Source organism: Aquila chrysaetos, chromosome 6 (genome assembly GCF_900496995.4).
Source record: "Aquila chrysaetos chrysaetos chromosome 6, bAquChr1.4, whole genome shotgun sequence".
Taxonomy (NCBI): domain Eukaryota; kingdom Metazoa; phylum Chordata; class Aves; order Accipitriformes; family Accipitridae; genus Aquila; species Aquila chrysaetos.
This window is the reverse complement of record NC_044009.1, coordinates 21755913-21777239: the sequence shown is the minus strand read 5'-3', so window position 1 is coordinate 21777239 and position 21327 is coordinate 21755913. Positions and strand designations below refer to the sequence as shown.

At 42.0% G+C, this 21327-nt stretch overlaps 1 protein-coding gene across 6 annotated transcripts; it reads right to left on the bottom strand.

Annotated features, from left to right (window-relative positions):
• Nucleotides 1–214: 214 nt before the first annotated feature.
• On the bottom strand, nucleotides 215–21135 carry LOC115342827 (MOB-like protein phocein). 6 transcript variants are annotated; one of them, XM_041124448.1, is made up of 10 exons: nucleotides 11153–11215; nucleotides 10284–10504; nucleotides 9515–9679; nucleotides 8859–8921; nucleotides 8234–8334; nucleotides 6578–6620; nucleotides 6232–6318; nucleotides 4521–4600; nucleotides 3574–3685; nucleotides 215–2626 (listed from the first exon to the last, which is right to left on the bottom strand). In XM_041124448.1, exons 4-10 carry the CDS (start codon nucleotides 8883–8885, stop codon nucleotides 2495–2497), a joined length of 582 nt encoding a protein of 193 aa, XP_040980382.1. In that variant the 5' UTR covers nucleotides 8886–8921; nucleotides 9515–9679; nucleotides 10284–10504; nucleotides 11153–11215; the 3' UTR covers nucleotides 215–2494. The 6 variants fall into 6 exon arrangements, with proteins under 6 accessions (XP_040980382.1, XP_029873778.1, XP_040980381.1 ...); XM_030017918.2 differs by lacking the exons at nucleotides 9515–9679; nucleotides 10284–10504; nucleotides 11153–11215 and adding exons at nucleotides 19029–19193; nucleotides 20856–21135; XM_041124447.1 differs by lacking the exon at nucleotides 9515–9679.
• Nucleotides 21136–21327: the final 192 nt, after the last annotated feature.

Below are 21327 nucleotides of genomic sequence, written 5' to 3'. Positions count from 1 at the left end.
TTTTCCAATTTGAGAGATGTATAAATTTGAGGTCTGACTTCAAGATGCTAATGACTATTGTATTTCTCTATTTTTGAAAGAAGAAATACAACTTCACTTCAGCACACTTTGTAGCAGAGATGAGAGAACACTGAACTTTCTCTTGGAAGCACTCAGTTCCCTGCATTCTTGGATGACACGAAAAATGAGAATAACTTGCCAAAATATAGCAGTATGGATAAAGAAACAGTTTAATTTTATCTTTTTTTTTTTTTTTTTTGTTACAATATAATTCAAAGACAGTCTCTGTTTCCCTATTATGTAGAGTCTAAATTAAACCTGTCAATATTTATTAGACACATCAATGGTTTGCTTAGGCTAACTGAAGTTTTATGGTACCATTCAGGCACATGTGTGTACATAGTAGTACTCATGTAAACAATAGCACGGGAAAATACAAGCAGTGTTTCACTTAGGCCTTATATGAAATCAGCTTAGTATAGCAAGTCAACTTTACAGTGCAAATCTGAATGAGAATAACAGGATTAAAACTTCCCAAGTTTTATTTTGAAGTGAAACTCTTAAAGCATAAGAGGAAGAAAAAAGAGGTTTGAAATTTTAATGCAGTCCTGACCACCACATCATTTTTCTTCAGTTTGGTAGAGGAAATTTAATTAGCAACACCAGTTACATGTTTTGCCTGTCTCGGTCACCACGGCCAATACAAGCATGCAGAGTGACTGTACAAGAGAACCACACCAGGGATGGTCCTACAGCAGACTGTAACAAAACTAAATACATTTTACTACCTCCAGAATACAGCCCTCCTACCTGCAGTACAAACTTACCAAAATCAAGTAACCTAGTCTATACAAGGCAAGTTATAGCTACATGTATAGACGGTGACTAAAGCTACTTTCACTCGGACAACATCTCATGCAATTACCCTGCTGACAATTACATACAATGATAAACGTAAGACAATAGGAGCTGCTGAAGAATACAGCTGTTGAAGTACTTAAGCTTAGTCTATTTTCTCATTGTTTAAATTCCCTTTACATCCAGGTGGTACAGTTGCTTGAGGTGTGCTTGATTCATATAAAGAAAAATAGCATTTAAGGCATGTTTAGTATATTATGAAAAAAGACTTATTAAAAATAGGTGGACTCCCTTCTTTCCAAGTAAATATAACATAGAAAACAAAGCATAGATTACAGAAACTAGTGGAGTTAGCCCATTCTGACCTGCTTAAAGAAATAAAAAGAGGGCTCCTGGCAACCTCAGAGAGAAACAACCAGCTAACTTCTTAAACAGCTAAGCAAAATTCATTTAACAGAAGAACACTGCTACTGCTTTTAGACCCTGAATTCATGTATGCTTAGCAGTATGTCTGCTATATTCATCTCTAAAACATTTAATTCTATCATTCTAGACATAACACAATTAAGCAGCACTCATGGAAATTGTCAGTTATTGCAAATCTGCAAACACAACTTGAAATAAACATCTGATAGGGAACAGAAGCATGAATCCAAATCTTTGTGTCAAATAATATAATTCAGGTGAATGAAGAAAAACAAAGCACTGTATGTTGAAAACATGATTAACTCTTGCAAAGAATCAGGTTCAGTATCTCAGGTACTTAAGAATGTTTTTACTAGGAATACAAGCAAAGACTCTGGTAGTGTGTTATGTAGTGTAACATGAGTATTTATGAGATACAGTCTGTAAGTGGTTGCCATGAATATGCGCAGGTATAAGCCATTGACTTTTCTGCCACAGTTATTCTTTAGAGAAGTTGTGGACTGGAGAACAGCAGACGTCTGCCTTAACAAGACAGAACCTGTCCCCTGTTGTACACAAACCTCCACTGTTAACAAAAAAACAAGTCCAGAAAGTTAGATGTATATCAAGAATATATACGTTCAATAGCATAGTGGAATTGTCCTTTTGGTATTACTAATACTATAGATCCTATTAGTATTTGGATATACGCATACAGGAACATGCACATCCAAAAGTATATCTTCGAAGCCATCTTAAAAAAATAAAAGCTAAATTAGGAATAAGCTACATTGCAAGAAGCTTCCTGCAGAATTATATATTTAAGGTGATAATCTTTGAACTAAGACTTAATATAGCTACTGCATTAAAAAATGGCTTGCTGTGAAAATCTTAATCTCACTTTTTTCCCACCCAATCAGACACATCTTCAGGATTGTGATTCAATGATTGTTTAGCAGCAATTTTAGAGAACTGTAAATTCTTTTATTAACAGGCATTATAAACAGATACTACTACTTTTATTTAAAAACCATGAGTGCCACATTGATGAATATACAGCTCATGAATAACTTAAAGTATTTCCCATATTAAAAGGCAATGCACACAGCATACAAAAAGTATACTAAACAAAGCTATGAGGATACGTGATTGAAGTGTCTAAAATGATATATACAGTGCATAATTAATGTTTTGTTTATATTCAGTACAGGCTTCTGTACTGCCGTTCCCATCATGCCTCACTCTCCCCTGACACTGAATTTTGCACTTCTTCCTCCAAAATTGGTACAATCAGGTTATCCTTGGACATCAGATTATACTTCATCACAAACTTAGTGAACCGGTGACACAAGAAAGTTTCATTCTGGAGATGAAAAAAGGGGAAAAAAACAATATACACAGAGGAATATTTTAAACAATCAAGGAGAACATACTGAAAAAAGCCCTGCTTATATGTAATTGCCTCATTAGATTTACAAGCCTGAGAAAGAAGTAGTAATGCTTAAATGGTAAATTTATATTACTTCTTTTAAATCTTCCCTATACTGCTTGCTTATAGTTACTCCCATTAACAAAAAACCCCACTGAAGTTCAGGCTTAAGTCACAGCTGAATTTAACAGCACTTAGACAAGAATATATTCAAGTATCAATGTAGTCCTGATCCACTCTCCAAAAGAAAATTCTAAGGCATTGTCAAAGTCCTCCCACATACACCATCCCCAGCAGAACAGGGCACAACCATTCCATAGCTGTTTCAGCAACCTTAACTGGGATTTGGCAAAGGTTTCCTTTTACATCCAGCTATACTGCTTACCTCCTTTCTATCTATTAACTTCTACTTTTCCATTTAAAAAAAAAAAAAAAAAAAGTTGGAATCTTCTGGAGGTGCCCAAGCTGCCACCAGTTACTCAAGTTTCTTTGCAGTTTTACAATTTAATTCCTTAACTGTTGTGTAACATATAGGAAACATATACATAAGCAGTACTAACTATACCAAGTGCTTGAATACATTCAGGATTCTTTAAAACAAGATGAATTTGAGTTGTTTGTACAAAACCTCAAATTCTGACCTTTCATCCAAATGAAGGACACCATAACTGGGTAAACTAATTACATAAATTAATTTTCATTTATATATATGCACGTATAACAGCATTTCAGTTCTTACAAAACTGTAATCTACTACAATCAATACTTCACTTGAATGCAGATCTTCTGGCAGGATTAAAAGAAAACATGTAACACAATTACATCACAACTGTAACTTCAGTAAATGCCCTTCTTTCAAGATGTAATTTGAAACTACTTACTTCATATTCATCAAATATCTGCCGGTGATGAAAATAAGCATGTGAAAATATTCTGTAAATCCTTCGGCACACTGATCCTAATTTGGCTACAGAGGATTCCTTTATGCTAACCCTGTAAGCACCAGGAGAGAGGTTACAAAACAGGTCTACTGAAACGACTACCAAGATATATGTTGACATGAATTCTGATTGTTAAACTATACTATATAATTGCACGTGAAATTTAGACTTAAGTGTTGCAGATATCTGTGTCTGCAATTGCTTATTTTTGAAAGGAAAATAAAAATGCTGATGCATACTCCAAATTTAAAAATTGTACTCCGACTACCAAAAAAGTTTTGCCTGTAGTTAAACATCATCAGTTATTCTGGTAAGGGCTGGATTTCTGGTTTCTAGCATTGATGGGCAAAGGGAAAAAGACTTCCAGTTGTACCTCCTTGCCAACACTGGGTTCCTAGAGAAGCACAGTTTTAACTTCTCCAGTTTTAAGTTTCCATGATCCAACATGTGGGCTGCTCATTTAGTACACTCAGTCTCTTGTCTTCTGTGGTCACTGATGTCCCACAGTAGATTGGCGTTGGCTTCTGGAGGCTTTCAGTGCTGTAGTGTTCAAGTCCTTCGAGTCACTGCATCTCTCTAAAGGCCATCCTGTTATTTAGGTTGGCACTACTCCAATGGAAGCCCCGTAACACCAACAGATACTCGTAAAACAGTTTCCACCTAAAAAGCATCCGCCAGCTCCAGTAAATGGCAAACCATTTGAATGGGTAGGAATTCTTCCTTGGCTTAAAAGTGACAACAGGCCTACCATCAAGAGACACATGCTGCAGGACTTCTGGTATTTTCCATGGTAGTCCATGAAAAATGCATTACGCCTTTCAATGTGCTTTGTAAGTGTTTAGGTGCCACCTACTCCCTTCCCTCCTCCCAAGAGAAAGCATTGTTACCTGCTGGGGAAATATTTATTGCTATTCAGAAGACATGCAGCTCCATCAAGTGTGTGTCTGGTGTAGTCTATAGCAGGACACTACAAAAATAGACAGTGAGTGAGTACCTGTATGACTGCATGCATGACACTGTCATATAACTTGTTTGAAGAGAAACATTTTAATTATGTTTCCTGATGCTTTTAATTTCACTGGTCATTTTTACTCCCAGAAGTTTCACATAGCTTCTCTGAAGGTCTAAGTACGTTTCCTCCTTAAGTGAGCTATTTATTTCTTCTGTTTCACAACCCATGTAAATTATTTCAAGAAAAAAGTTACTATGGAAATGTGATTATGCATGAGTAATGAATTTTATGCATTTCCTTAAGTAAAGCTGTATAGTAAGAACACATACTGGAAGTACACTGAAAGGAAAGACGATCATTCCCTCACAGTTCATTTGTTTCCCACAGAGTTAAGTTGCCAGATGCTTTCTTTTACAGCCTAAATTAACACCTTATCAAAAAAACTCAACCAAAACAAAAAAAACCCAAACCTGCACCTAAGTATATCAATGCTTTTTATCTTGGCAAAGAAAACCAAAATCATCAGCGTAGCTAAGTGTATAACAAGCCAAGCCCTGGCTCTGCAATCAAGTACACGTAGAGGAGAAGGAAGAAAGTAAAGATGAACTGAGACAGACTGAGAGCAGGAATGTCTGTCCATTTTGCCATTCCCCAGTTTCAGGAAGAAGACTTCTCAGTTGTACATTTTTGTCAGCAGTTCAAGGTTGCATCACCCACTATCTGACCATTAGTTGATAGCTATTATTGACATGGAAAACAGTAGATGAATGATGCGTGTTCGGAGATAAAAAGCAGCCCGAAATTCTCCAGTCTAGCTGAGTAAAACAGACTTGCTGCATGCCAATATACTGAGTGAAGACGAGGGCAAAAAGGAGGGAGTGGGAAAGAAGCTGGCCTTCAGAGCTAAATCAAGGCATCTTGGGAAATGAAAAAAACAAAACAAAAAAAGCTTACAGGACAAAAAGGGTAGGGTTAAGAAGAAACAATACCTTATTCTGGAAGGTGAAATACAAAGGTAAATACAACAGACTGCACTATCACCATAACCAATAGCAACAGAGAAAGACCTTCTGAAGGCAAAAAAAAAATAAAAGATGTATTAAGTGGTTCAATAGCAGATCTGAACAAAGTTTAAAGTAATTGGACGCTCAGGAAGACAAGCTACTGCCATGCTGATAACCCACTCGACATACAGTATTTTTATGACTCTACTACCTTTTAGGAGCAACTTCCCCAAGAACGTGTACATGCGGTCACTTTCAGAGTGTCAGGCTTATATGCCTAGTGCTATGGATTGAGGCCAAAGTTTGAAGAAGACAGCCTATTCTCAGCGTGCACTCTTCTTTCAATTAAACAAAGACCTTTTTCCATTGAGTTTCAGGCTGTCTCAACACAAATTAAGGGAGAAAAGAGGGGAATGCGCGAAGTCTCTAATACTGCAGTAAAAAGCAGTTTGTTCCTACCTCATCCCATTCTTTTGTAAACCTCTACAGAATGGGAAAGAAGGAAACCTCAAGTGATATTCTTAACCCACATAAGCTCTCAGTTTGACTAAGCAGCCAGCTATAATGGCCTCCCCATGAACACGTGAAATGTGAAAGAAAACCCTACATAAATGGAGTCACTTTTCCAAAATACATCCATACCTCTTTGGGAGTTTTATGAGCTGCACAAAGAAAAATCCATTGTTCAGTTGCTGTCATCTGAGTACATGTGTCTGGGTGACATTCACTCTGTTAAAACAATTGTTCAGTTATGAAAACCACCCAACAGCAAAAAGGAGCTGATCTTTTCAAATCACTTCCTTGCCTTGTTCCCCACCAAAAAGCGTTTTTTGCTACAAGTCTTTAAAACCCTAAAATACTCTTACCTCAAACCACTGCTTAAGTCTATGTGTATCAATTTAGAAGGAAGCTCTGCAAACTCTGCATCTTACAATACAAAAAGAGTCTCCTCCCTGACACAACATAAAAATAGCAAGAAAAGAATTACCTGAAGCTTGACAGCTAGTCCATTGAGCTCAAGGCAGAATTGTCTAAAAAAATTTGAACACAGCAGCATCAAAATCAACAATTTGTTTTCCCACTGGAAACATCTAATAAAAAGCAAGGTTATACATTCTGATCTTCTTCACAGATCTCTCAACATTTTTGGAAATTATTCTTGTAAAGTGGAAAAAATACATCAGATCATGAAAAAAATCATAGTTAAAGAATATCATCAAATAGTTTTACCTGATGTCACACCTGAAAAAGCAACAGGCTAGGAATTAAGACACTGTAGAAGGACTACAAGTTGAGAGAAACAGAATTCACACCAGCATACTTTTTTTACTCAGCAAAACAATTATATTTTAATTCTTACATGACACTAGAGGCTGACCTTAACAAATAATTTAGTGGAAGTATTTAAGATACCAACTCTGTTATGGAAGAAAGTGCTATTTCACAAATACAGGTACAAAAAATTAAAGAACACTTCAAGAAAATTACTTTCTTAAGAGTGCAAGTTTTAAATTCATATAGCTTGGATCATTTCATCCTTCTAAGGTATACTTCCTCCGGATCAATCAAGTGGCTAATATCCCACCACAGATCATTATAGTGGGACTTCTAGAAATACTGCTTTCACTAGAATGTACCTGAAAGTGCATTCTTTAACTTAAGAGAATTCACCCCTCCATCCTACAAGAAAAACTTCAATAAGTTTTCCAAAAGTGACAAGTATTTAGTGACAAGTCACTTTTATGAATCTACAATGATTTTTGGTGTCTGTGAAAGGATGGGAAATTCTTAAAATGTCTTTTGCAATTGTATGTACTTTTTCCTCTTCTGAGGATTCCCTGTGTCTATTGGAACTGTTCCTGACCAGAGGAGAGAAAAAGAAAACGGGAGGCAAAAAGTCAGGATATATAATATAAGTCTAGGAGTAGCTTAGAACTATTCTTATTCCTGAAAGCATATTTGATAAAGTTAGAAGACATGCTTACAAGAAAAAAAAAAAAAAAAAAAAAAAAAATCAGGACACAAGGATACTAAAGTAATGCCAGGAAAAGAGGATTACTACATATGTATTAACAGGGTGTGAACCTACACTACAACTGAAAAATACTTTCAGGTACAAACCACGTAGGCTGAACGTATTTATTATACTGCATAAAACAAACTGAGAGAAGGACAAAAAGTTTTGAGTTTCCTTACAACTAGAAAAAGAACTGCAAGACATAGGTACTCTTGCTTTCCCAGCTAAAGCCTATTTTGCTGCAAGTTTCAGAAAAAGCACTGGGAGCATCTGGAAATCACATTCTCAATTAGTGCAGATGAAGAACTGATGATACTAGGAGAAAGTGCTATGGAAATTCATGGCTATATTTTCATATTCAAAACATGCTAGTACAACTTTTGAAGTGAGGTACAAACATTTTCTTAAAAAACATCAAACTCACTAGATCAGAGCGAATCATAAATCTTTAGAAAGAACAAGGAATTCAGATAATAATTAATACCAAAGTATAAAAATATTTAATAGTAGAAATATCAAGTTTAATTTAAGTTACCTTTGATCTGTCTTATTAAAAAAGACTCACTACCACTATCAATGAACAAACTTAGAATCAGGACACTAGGTTGACAAAAGATGGATTCTTACCTTAAATGTTCATACTTCCATACACCTTCATCCTGGCCTTCAGGAGGTTCAAGGATCTTATCAATGTTGGAACAGTCTGCCCTTATGTTTTGCTGAATATACTAGGAGAGGGGGGGGGGGGGGGGGGAATAAATCTAGATCTTGTTGCAATTATAGTAAGACAGTATATTTAGGACATTATGTCTTTGAGGGACTTACTTTTTACTTAAGAAGTGATTGATGGACTAAAAAGCTAAAGAGTAGATGGGCAGGGTAAGAAAATTGTTATAAAAAATGCCAGATCTGAAAAATGCCTCTCCTCAATTAGAAAAAGTAAAAGAATGGGTAAATTTTACAGCTTTTTTACAACATCCATCTCAAAACAAAAGAACCCCGCAGGAAACCCCACTATTTTCTTATATCTGACTTGTTTAAACCAGACATGGGAATTCTAGTTATTTCTGCATACAAAATTAATAATTACAATTTTTTAAATATATGTAGGGTGCTTATGAAATTCACTCCTGTGCAGCAACATACTAAGCAGATAAATAGCATGCCCTGTTCTCTGGGTTTTTTCTGTTTACCAAAATACAAAACTTGGAAAAGTGAACTTATTAGCAACATTTCACATAAGTAAGAATACCTGCTGAACAGCTAATGTACTATCCATTTCTTCAAAGGATTCATCAGGCCAATTGTAGAAATCCTGTTAGAAAAAGTTTAAACCAGTTTAACAAAAATAGAGGGGGAGGAAGAAAAGCGCACAACCTACAATAAGCTTGAACATGCAGGGAAACAGATGTAGTTCGTACAATTACAGGAAGCTACATCTTAACAGAAGCAGCATGTAATCTTGGCAAGAACAGGGTGTAATGGGTCTTGTGCTCGTAATGTTAAAATAGTAGAACACCTTGAAAGGAAAGTTCTGTGTGACTTGGCATACTATAAACATTGTCTCTCCCCCACATCTTGCTGTAACACCTATATAGCCTGTATCTCTTAAATATTTGCATACAGTGCCCATTTCACATCTTAGACCATGTAAGAATGGGGAAGAAAAGAGGTCTGTAGAGAGTAGCATTATACAATGGTTATAAAACTAAAAATCCCAATATATTCTACTAGTAACACACCACTGAAAACATCTTCTCTAAACTGAGATAATATAATGCACTGTTGGCCTGACTTGGTACTACATTCTCTTGGTATGCTCAGTATGCTGCATAACCGGACAGTTATCAGCTCTGCTAACCCACCATGTTTAATATGGTTAATGATAAAACCCTCCTGAAGTTTCACCTCAGATCCAGCTGTACTTCACTGTTCTGCAGCAATTCACATCCGCTGCAACTACGATCATCCCAGACATATGCATTTTCTAACTTTGCATTTTTCACATCTAAAATTTAGTGCTGCTCTCTCTTACTATCCAGAGATACTGCACATCAGCCTCCCATAGCCATCCTAGTAGACACAGTGACTCAATGAAAATGTTCCAACTATGAAGCTTAGCAATCTGTTCTTGAGAGAATACGGTCATCTCTAGAGAAAGTATCTATCGTGAATATCGAGTGTTGACATATCATTAAGTAATTGTATTTAGATACTGAATAGCTATACCACAGTGTCATCCAAAATTATAAATACAGCCACAAAAAAAAAAATCCTATGATTGCATCACTATACACAACATTCTTCAACCTGCATGAACTTTATACTTTATAATATTTGACCAAATCTAGGTCTATGTCCAGCTTACTGTTTTTCAGAATACCCCAAATTTATCAAACAGAAGGCACATGACGTTCCACTTCCTACATAGATTAAACATGTATAGAATGAACTGATTTACAGGGTTGTGTAATAATTTTACCTCTGTACATTACGACAAAGAACGGGAGGAGAAAAGAGATGCATTCTCCTACAACATCATGTCATACACTGCGCCGTTTCGGACCACGAGCTCTCCTCACAAAAGCAGAGTGAAAAAGTCTTGCATAAAGGCCTCACAGCAGATTACATCTCTGAAACCATCTAAAAAAACGTAGCTTACATGTTTGAGATGTACCTTTTCAAGACGACCTTGAAAGCCCAGAAACAAGTCAATTTCGTTTTGATTAAGAGAAAGGATCTGACAACAGCCCAGGTTCACTTTGGGAGGAGCGCAGCAGGTTACGTAAGGGAAGGATGACTGATCTCTCCGGATGAGCAGGCCAGGTATCGTCTATCTGACGATGCACAACTCCCAACCGAAGTCCATTTGTATGGCCACAGAGTGACCTCACTCGGCTGATGATGTATTTAGCATTTTAATAGCAACAACAGCAACATATCGGCAGTATTTGAAAAACAGCCCTGCCCGAAGAAAGCCTGAGATCTGGGAAGCAGCACTTTTGCCTCAGCTAATGCCCGGTTATTTCACACCGGGGCTCGCCCGCGCCGCCGGCACCGACACCGACACGGGGGGAGCGCGCCACCGCCGACAGCCACCACGCTGCGGGACGCGGCTCGGTCCCGGCGGCCGGCTGGACGCCACACGATTTTCGTTCCTCAACCGGAGCCTGGAAACCCCAGGGAAGCACGGCGCTCGCCCCGCCGGAAAGCCGCGGGGGAGCCCGTGCCGCAGCGACCTTTTTCCCCGGGGCCCGGCAGGCAACGGCCCCGTCGGGAAGGCGGCCGCCCCCGCCGCGGCCCGACCCGCCCCGGCCCGCTCCCCCGCGGCCGGGTCTCGCCCAGGCCGCGGGGAACAAAGCGATCCCGCGGAGCGGGGCCCGCCGCCGCAGTCTGCCCGCCCCGGCGGCCCGGCGGGCAGCGCTGGGCCCCGGTAGGCCCGGCGAGGCCCGCGGCGACGCCCCGGCGGCCAGCCGGGCCCGGCGCCTCGGCGGCGGCGGCGGCGCTGCCCGTCCCCGCCCGCGGGCCGCGCGGCCGGCGCCTCACCTGGGCCTTGGTGCCCGGCCTGTTCCGCCTCAGCACTGCCGTCCCCTCCGCCATGACCATAGTGACAGCGGCGCCAGGACCCGGATGCGGCAGCGCCGGGCGGGGCGGCGGGCGAGGGGGAGGAACGGGCGCTGCGGCTGCCGCCGCGGCCGCCGCCGGAGGGAGGGAGGGAGCGAGCGAGGGGAGGGGCGGAACCGCCACGGGCGAGCAACGGCCGCCGCGCGGCGGGGAGCGGGAACAGCGGCGGGGTGGCGCTTCTCGCGAGAGGAGACGTGAGGCGGCCCTGAGGGGCGGCGGACGGCGAGGCGGGCCCCGGCCCGGGTACGTGCTCTTCCTTCTCCCGGCCGCGGGGGTGCGCGGAAGAGCCGTCCCCCGCACGCGCGGGGCTGGAGGCCCGGGGAGGCGGCGGCCGCTTCCCCGCCTGCTCGGGCCTCTCAGTGGCGCAGAGCCGTGCGGGCAGCCTCTTCGAAAGCAGAGCTTTCCTGCGAGACTTACATTCGTGAGGGACAACACCACCCCCACACACCCACACCCGGGAGATGGGGACAGTTCCAATGGCGGCTCCTGCCACTTTCCGTCCATCCAGGTCTCTCGGTGCCTGCCCGAGGAAGCGTGAGCGGTGCAGCAAGGCCGCTTCCACGAGAACAGGGCTGTAGCAGTGAGCAGAGCTGTTGGTTTTGTGAGATGAAGTCTCCAGAGATTAACGAGCTGACTGGTTGTTGAGAAAATGCATTCTTCTGGTTTCATCCCGTTTCATCGGTATTCCTCTGTCAGCACCTGACTGTGCATGCTCTCCCACAACATCAGCCCTCGCTTGCGCTATACAAGTCTCTGCACAACACAACTGAGTCTGTACAGTTTTGTACAACATAAACCGTAAGGGTGTGAATTTTTATTTAAAGTCCTATATTGAAGAGAGATGGTTGTTAAGGCTAAGAATAATGAATAAAAAAAACCCCAACAACAGTGATTTGGGGCAAAACACTTCAGACAAAGTAGGTATGAAGCCTTTCTAGGTCTTCAAAGGCAGGATTGCCAGACTCGCGAGTTCTGTGTACAGAGGTCAGAGACTGCTGTGCTAATGGAAAACAGAGTTAGCTCGGGTTTCAAGGTTTACTAAGTCGGGTGTTACATGTGTTAACTGTATTTGAGAAGAAAACATATAAAAGGCACTGTTGGCTTATAGTTGGCTGACAAGTAGGTCCCTCTTACAAGCCAGTAGACATTTTGGAAGACTAGAGTGGCTCGTATTATTTCTGTAGGATGAGTGAGAAGAAAATGATTTGGAAACTGCTCTGTTTCTAGGGAATAGACAGTAGGAAGGAGTACAGAATTGCTAAGTCAGAGTGAATTGCTTCTGTCTGTAAGCATGAATGATGGAGCAACAAGGTAAAGATGAGATACCTCCCCTTATACAATCAATAAATACATGGTTGCAGTTGTGTCTTGTTTCCTGAAAAGTGGAGAATGCTGGTACCTGATGCTGCCCCTAATTCCAATGCATTACAGAGTGAATGCTAGGTGTGGTTTCCCTCACTCAGTCAATTAATTTGCTCTAAATAACATGCGCTTCCCCATGTTAAAACCTCTACCCAATGAGAGTTAGAGTACATGAAACATTTCTGGATTGAAAGCATTGAAAAATCTCTAATTATTTTTTCCCATCAGAAAGCAAGTTGTATTTTGAATACTTGTTTTGCTTGGGCAATGCCACGGCCAGGATCCTGCCTTGTTCTGGAGGCCAGGTTAGAGCTAAAAACTGGACAACGTGTGAGCAATGAGAAATAGGTAACGGGGTCATCTCCTGCCCGGGTGCACACACCCAGCTAACCAGCAGTTTATATGGACAGCAATGGCAGCTCCGTTCATGTTACACTGTAACACAGAGGTGGCATTCCTAACTTTAGGCACCTGAGTTCAGTTTGCATTAGTTACTTTTTTACTCCTGGTCAGCATTCCTGCCCCTGAGATGTTAGCTATTTGAGTCATGTGGTGAAACTGAGCAGTTTTGTATAAGAAACCATGAAAAAGTTAATAATGTTGGGAGAAGTTGGTGCATTACAATGAAGGGTACACAAATGTCCTATTACCTCATTAGATTAGCTGTAATCCAACATTAATTTTTTATGAGATTGATATTATAATTAGCCAGTCCCAAAATAAAAGCAATTCTAGCTGTTTAAGTCCCTTAAAATTCAGCAGCTTGTTTGGGGTTTTTTTTTGGGGGGGGGGGTTGGGGGGGGGGGTTGGTTTGGGTTTCTTTTTCTTTTTTTTTTTCCTTTTTCTATCATCATATTCAAGGTTTAACTGATATCTAAAGCACAGAAGAGTTGGGGATTTGACATTTCCATTTGTCCCTGTCCATTTCATGGACATCTTGCTTCTAAAATGGAAATAAATCTGGCTGTGAAGAAATACCTCTCAGGGAGAAATATGTATCTGCTAGTTCAGTCTGAAACTGGCTCCTGGGTTTGCAGAAAAAGGAAAGCAATCTGCAGTGTTTCTTAATGAAGGTGTTAAAGCCTGTAGGTCTCTTCTGTTGCCCCTTGATAATTAACCCTGTATTCCCGAAAGCTGCTCATTATTTTTGTTTTATTGGATTTCAAGTTGTTTTTAAACAAAATCTTATCAACAGTAATTTCACTTTTTAGTTTTCACCTGGTCCTCATTGCCTCATGACCTTCAAGAGTGAAAAATGGAATATTTGGCCAAAATCTTACTGAGTATTCATGTGCTGTTAGGGACCTGGCCTTCCTTTCTTCTCTGCTAGTGAGTAGAAGATTCATCCTTTTCTTCCTATGGCAGGATAACATAATGAGGACGTTTTTCTGAAAACAGTATAGCTGCTGCTAATGGAAGTTGCTCTGAAATGTTAAGAAAGGAAAGTAGCAAAAGTAGATGGGAGTCCATCTTTTTTACCTGTGATTCAGACAGCCTGAGGAAAGGCTGGGAGGGACTGTATCCCCTTGCCAAAACCAGGTAGGGCAATACATAACATTTTTGCCAAAATTGAAGCTTTGAAATAGTCTAGAAAACAGTGGAATAAAGAAGTCTAAATTCCTACAGGAACAACACAGCAAAGAAAAGAGCATTTGTGATTGATTCTGTCCTCCTCTATAGAACCTGAGGGATATAGAATTTGGCATGCAGTCATGGACGAAGAAACAGGAACAGCAGATGGATTGCCTTGGCTATGTAAGTCACCTTGTCCTTGCTTGCAGTGATAGCCTCATGGTACAAGAATAAAATGTTCTCTGTCCGTCGATCCAGCAGATGTTCAAGCGTGTCCTCTGTTTGATTAGGCCTAGGAATGCTTTCCCCACACACACATCCGTAAATTAATTATTTCCATGAAAGTTTTCAGGAAAATGTGACTTTTGTTTTCAATCAGTTATGTAAACACTAGTAGATTCAGCCATGCTAAATATTTTATTAAATAAGCATGATATCAAGCTGCTGAAAATCTGCTGGGGCTGAAAGCATGGGTCAGAGATAAGAGTTGGGGGAGACAGACTCACGTGGTGCACGCTCGGCAGCACTGCAGTGCGAGTTGTGTGATCCTGCTGGGGTGTGGGCTGGTGCACTGGTGCTGCCTTGGCTGAGGAGTACAGTGCTTGGGGATGAAGGCAAGTAGTTCAAGTAGTAAGGGGATATGTGCTACCTCTGGGTCACCTGCCCGCAGATCACACCCCCACAGATTGTAGTGGCTCCTCATACAGAAGAACTGTAAACACCGTGAAATTCTTTGCTGAGTGGGGATCCTATGTAATTCATGTGTCTAAAAGACATTCTTGAAAGAAATGCTGAAATGTTAGGCCTAAACATTTCTCTCGTTGGAAGTCGATTCCTACCGCCTTTTTCTCATCGAGATGGGGTGTAGTTCCATAGTAACTCCTATTAAAATACCTTCCCCTCTTTGGTATGTGAATACACCAGAATACCTACCTTATCATGGAAGATAAAGGCATGCTTGCTCTAGTGGAAGATAATGCTTCTCAATCAGTTTGTGTTTCATTACACAATCAATTGTCTTTCAAGATACTTGTAGTGTGATAATCTTAAGTTTCAGCTGTAAAGTGCACTGCTGTAAATACTGAAGTAAAACTCCAATAGGGCAGATTTCAAGAATGAGGGCTTTTATACTAAAACATACTGGTTTTTAATTTAATTTAGCATCTTCCCTGTTAGCACATATTTCAGTGGGAGTTTAATCACCTGCAGAGTGTAACTAACTTCTGCCTGGTTTGCCTACAGCTCGAAAGCCGGTAGGTGGTAACCAGCCAACAAGCAGCACACTCCACAACTATGGGGAGCAAAGGACATTACAGCCAGCATTGTCAAATGTAGCTCCTAATGGAATAGCTGGGTGATAGTTGGCATCTAGGCAAAGAAGTGGCTCCAGCTCAACTCTGTGCTGAAGTTTAGCTGTTGGGGAAAGGGACCCAAAACTGCCCCAGCAGAAAATATTTTCAGAGTATGTCAAAGCTGAAGTCCCCCACTGCAGCTACTGAGGTATTTTTCATTACAGCCCTTTCCTGGTATCTCCAGAATAAGCCTCATCTAGCAATGTTGATCTCCTAACGACTTGAATGGAATGAGAAAGAAGTACCATTTAGCTACTGCTATTAAAATTGCAGTAGCACCAAGTCATATACTGATTTATTTCACATAAGACTACATCAGAACATTTTAAGGCAGTGTATGTTCTTAAACTGCACTGGATCAATGTATGCATACCAACTTTGAAAGCATCATTAGGAACACAGTATATAAAGTGCAGGTTTGTGTACTTCTGCATGAACAACTGTGAATCCTTTCCCAAGGCAAGACAGGGTGGTTAGAAATACGCAAATTTGATTGCTTCAGCATTACTTAAGTAAATGCTCTCTACTAAGTTATAGGAAAGCTAGAGATCTGGCCTGAGACAGTAATCAGTAACAAAATTTGCTTTAAGATCAGCATCATCCCCAATTCTGCCTGATTAACTGCTGGAGGGAAGTTACTTGTTTTCTGTTGGCAAAATTCAGTGAGAGATATGTAATTCTTATCTGCTTCATCTGTGAACTGGATGATTTTGTTCTAGCACAGGTGTGACTAGTACCAAGCTCCTTTTAGACTGCTGTGGGACAGGCCATTTGTGGCAGGGTGGTTTGCATGCACTAACCTTCCAGTGTACACGTCCTAACTTCTTTTGTCTTAGCAATAGCTAAAAACCCATGTTATCTTAAGATAAAGTTCAATGTGCAAGGGAGCTAGCTGTAAGTCCCCTTCATCGCTGCATCTGTGTGATAACCCTTTTAAACTCATCTCCCAACTTCATACAAGTTTAGGGAAAATGATGTATTAATACAATTGAATTGTTTCAGAGAGATGAGTTCATTACACAATCGAGACTCAGTTTCACTGAGCAATAGCAGAAACTGAGACAGAAGCAGAATAGTTTTAGAAGTTTATTGTAAAGACCTTTACAATCTCAGTACAGAGATAAGGATATAAAATGATGTTGTTTGGAATAATTAAGGCTGGTTGGTGGTCGTCTGAATTTCACTGTTCAATGGAACTCAAGCAAGAGCAACTGATTTCTGACTGTACATATTTTTATTTGTGTTCCATCACTACAGTAAGATCACAAGTTATTTCAGAGACTCAATGCCTACTTATTATAAAACAAAGGACATTATTTACATGATGAAAGAAAAATTTCAGCGTTTTTGTGGAATGGATGACTGATACTGCAACAGGTTTAGTCCACGTATTTCCCAAGAATGTCACCATCTCTAAACAAGTAGTAGTCCTGCAAAGAAAATAAATATTAGTACGTGTCATATCAGTTGTTTTTTCAGTTGTTTTGCAAATACTGTCTTGTTCTGAAGTCAGGGCTACCAGTCATGAAGTACAAAACCAAAAGTGAGCTAACCACAACCAGCTCTACATGCTGACTTCTTCAAAATACTTTTTTGTTCATAAGATACTCTTTGGGAAAGCTACCAAATTACTATTTTTAGTAGGAGGAAGTGCAAGAACCATCAGAAGACAGTTCTGCAAGCTTTCCCTGTCAAAAGCAAGGATACCCCCAGTAATTTCAGAGCCTTTTAGGGTTCCCTCTAATACATGACTGGCATATAGAGCCACTTTGTCCACTCAACAAAGGTCAGGCCAGGGGTTTCCTTGGTTACTTCCTTTTAAGCAGGGGTGGAAGTAGCAAGTACTACAGGTACCAGAAGCTGGCTGGATTCAGCTGCTCCCATTTGAATACCAACAACTGCCTTCCTTGAATGCTGCTAACACTATGAAGTAACTACAGTATTTATCACTGGCAGTATGGCATTTTGGGAACCAGCTTAATTTGCATTCACAAAGTTGGGAAACCTACCTTATCTTCTAGTACAATCTTAGTACCACCATATTCTGGTAGCAAAACCTTTTCACCAACTTTTACGCTCACTGGCTGAATCTCACCATTCTGAAAGAAAAAAAGAAATCCTTAGTTTTCCACAATATAGACAGATGTAATAGAATTCAAACTACAATGATCCATCCACGTATAAAACATTCAGGAAATCACAACTACTCTGTGTTTTCATTGTATAGTGAAACTAGAATATACAGGTTTACTAGGAAGAAAAGCACACCAGTCAATTCTCAAGCATGGGAGTCCTGCAATATTCAGGCAGCAGAACTATAGTCATTTTCTGAATAGAAGTAATTTTCATTTAGTTTTGAGTGTAAATACAACTGTGAGGTCTTTGCTTGACATACTGAATAGGCCTTCACTTAAAGAAAAAAAAAAAAACCACCCAAGAAACCTGAGAAATTAAGTGACAGACCATCAAACCCCCTTCTAAAATGAAGGGACAAAGTCCATTTCCATATTCTATAGCCAAGGCTAATTTATCCAAGTGCCAGTTAAAAGTACCTTCCCATCTTTGTTACTTTGATGCACCATTTCACAATATAAAGCTTTAAAAATCAGGTATTGACACAAACCAGCATGATATGTATGGAGGAACCCATGGTAAAGAAAAAGTCTGAGTCAACATGCCCTAGTTGAAATTTAACCTGTTTTCCACTATTGCTACTAACTGAGTACTACTCTGGTGGGGAAAAACCCATTCTGATGCTGAAGCCCATAGCCATTGGCAGTCTTGTGAAGACTGTCTTTTTTTATGATCCCAGACATGTATTCAACATGCAAAATTAACAAAAAATTATTTCTTTTGATTCATGTTTTTCTTTTGTCCACTAAGCCTAATCCCTATGGACAATGATACTTTGCACAGCACATGACAGCAAATGCCACTTCTGGGACTCCATCCTGCTCACAAGTCACAGAAATTCGGGCATGTAATCATTTTAACAAAGAAGGCTGCCAGTCCTCCAAGGTTTTGGCTGAGAAGTGACGAAACAAGATATGCCCCAAAACACTCTTCGCATATTTAAAACTAAAAAAAAAAAAACAACCCAATCAAAATGAAAAAAAACAAGCAAAACAAACCACAACAAGCAAACACCCAAACACCAAACTCCCCCCCCCAAACCAAAAACCCAACACCACCAAAACCCACACCATTACTTTACAAACAGTTTAAAGCTGCTTATAAATGTCAATAAATAATACTGATTTTTAAAAGGCAAGTATTCTGCCTTTTACAAATAATGGAAGGAATGCTGGAATTCAAAGTCAGAGCCAGTCAGGAGAACTTAAGATTTCTACCTCCTCTTTGAACCTGTACTTCCAGCTTCAGTTGTTGCCATCATCCATTTTGGTGAGGTATCACTGCGTTTACACTGCAACCATCCCTTTCTTATGATAATATTCCCACTACCTCCACACCATTGCTAATTCTACCCAAATGTAACGGTTCAGGGTATTTACCTTTCCTCTGGCTCCTGATCCAATTGCTACTACTGTTGCTTGTAGCACCTTCCCTTGAGCTTTTTCTGGTATCATGATGCCTCCTTTGGTTACTGTCTCAGCCGCACATCGTTCAACCAGAACGCGATCAAAGAGGGGAAGAAATTTCCTAAATGCTTTTCCTGCCTGTGGAAGTAATTGTACATTGTAACATGAGACACATTACAACAAAAATGCAATTAAAAAGAGTTAAAAAAAACCAAAACAAAACAAAGTGATTTTTCTTTTGAGAGAAATTAACATTTAAGAAAACTGCTAGCATTGATTTTTAATAGTAGCAAACATATGCCACCTTTGATTGCATCAGAAATTGCTAAAGACCCAAGCAGATGCTGGGCAATCCTGACAGTTCAGCCGCAGGAAGATGTACTGCAGCTGGGGGAATAAACCATCACCAGATGGACCAACCACCTCCTCCGGCTGAAAAGCTCCACAGGCTTTTAATCCCAAACCCTTAGCTAGAGCATAATTATTGATTATATGAACCATATTTATTCAGATGATTAGGGACCTCTTGGGACAATTGCATTTTTATTCCTGTAGCGGATTGTTTTATAGCAAAGAAGCAAAAGTCTAGCCAGGTACCCCATGTCAGTCTTTTTCAGGTACTTTCAAGCGTTAGCATTTCACATAACAACATACAGCCTCCAAAGTTTGAAGTCTGAAGTGAGAGTGCTCTTACTTTATTGATCTCTAAACACAGACTGCAACTTTACAAGAAGCTTTAGGTTTAAGATCCTAAAAATAGGGAGGTAGGCATACTTCTATACCTTGACTGCTTCAGTATCTGTCTCTGCTTAAGCAGAATTAGGGTGGGTTGGGGTTTTTTTTGGTTTGGGTTTTTCTGCAACTACTTACTGCTGCTTGGCTGATAAATGCAAGCGCTGAACCCCAACAAGTTGCAGGGGTCAGGAAGAAGGAACTTGCTTTGATTTAGAAGGAAAGATATGGCGACTTGCCAAGTCACATGGAGGTAGTTCTCCACTAGACAGGTACCCAGAGCCCACACTCGTAGAAACAACTAGAAACAAAGGCCTGGCATCCACACGCCCTTTACTGACACGCACCAATATACACACAGGCTTTAAAATCGGGAGAAAACAAAATTACAGGCAGAGCATGAAGAGCAGAAGACAGCACATGAGAGATGCGCATCCCTCCAGCTACCGTTACTACCACAACGATGCAAAACAGCAGAGGGAAAAGCCTGCCGCTTGGGATCATCTTCGTTCGGTGAAGATAACGTCTCTGACCGCCTTTTTTTGGCGATAGCCCATGCTTCACAGGACGAAGCAGCCAAACGTACGACCGCGGAAAAAGAGCGCAGCACAAAACGTCTCGGTTTCCCCCGCAGGCTCCGCAGGGAAGCACCGCGGCGCGGGACGCTCCCGGTACCCCAGGCCGGCGACAGCCTTTCGCCGAAGCGGCCGGGAAACCACGGGCAGCCCCCGCACAGCCCCGGCCCGCAGCCGCCCCGCCGGCCGCTCTAACCTAACCCTCCCTACCCCGCGCACTACCCGTGACCTTGCGGCGCTACCGGACCGCTGCGGACATCCCCCGCAAGGAGCGGCCCGCCGCCGCGAGCCCGTCACCTCCCTCCCTCCGCTCAGCCCAGCCCAGCCCCGCGGCAGGCCGAGGAAACACCCGGGCGCGGCCGCGGGCTGCTCAGAGGCCCCGGCGGCGAAGCGGGCCCGCCACCGGGCCCCGCGGGGATTGTCGTCCGTCCCCCCCTTTCCCCCGCTGCGCCGCTGGGCACGCCGGGCCGGTGCGCGGGCAGCGGGCACTCACCATGACGGCCGCTGCGCTCCCCGCCACCGAATGACCCGGCCGCCGCAGGCGCACGTGAGAAAGGTCACCGCCAGCGCATGCGCGCCCGTGCCCCCGCCCCGGGGCGGGGCCCGTTCCCCCGCCCCGGCCCCGGCCCGCTTTAATTCCGCCGGTTATTTTTCGGCCCCGGGGTCACGTCCCGTTTCCGAAGGCGGCTGGCACCCCGGCGAGCGCCGCGAACCGCGCTGCGCGGCGTCCGCCGGCTCCCGGGGTCGGCTACCCGACCGGAAGTGAGGTCAGCTCAACTTTGACCTTCAGCGAGCATGAGCGTTCCAGAAGGTTCTGGAATTGGCGGGCCCCGGAACCTGAGTGGTTCACGCTGGAGCTGGCCGCGCATGCGCGCAGCGCGGCCGGCGCCCCGGCGCCGCAGGAAGGCTGTTGCCGGGCGCGACCGCCCTCCTGGCGGCAGGGGCGGGGCCGCGGCGGCTATGCT

Bases quoted from the DNA above. Each gene is read 5' to 3' on its own strand.
- LOC115342827 (XM_030017918.2), bottom strand. The intron at 8,922-19,028 runs GTAAATACCCTG...TTTTTCTAACAG, and splicing joins GATCAGGAGCCAGAGGAAAG to GATTTCTACAATTGGCCTGA. The intron at 6,621-8,233 runs GTAAGAATCCAT...AAATTTTTTTAG, and splicing joins TGGAAGTATGAACATTTAAG to ACAATTCTGCCTTGAGCTCA.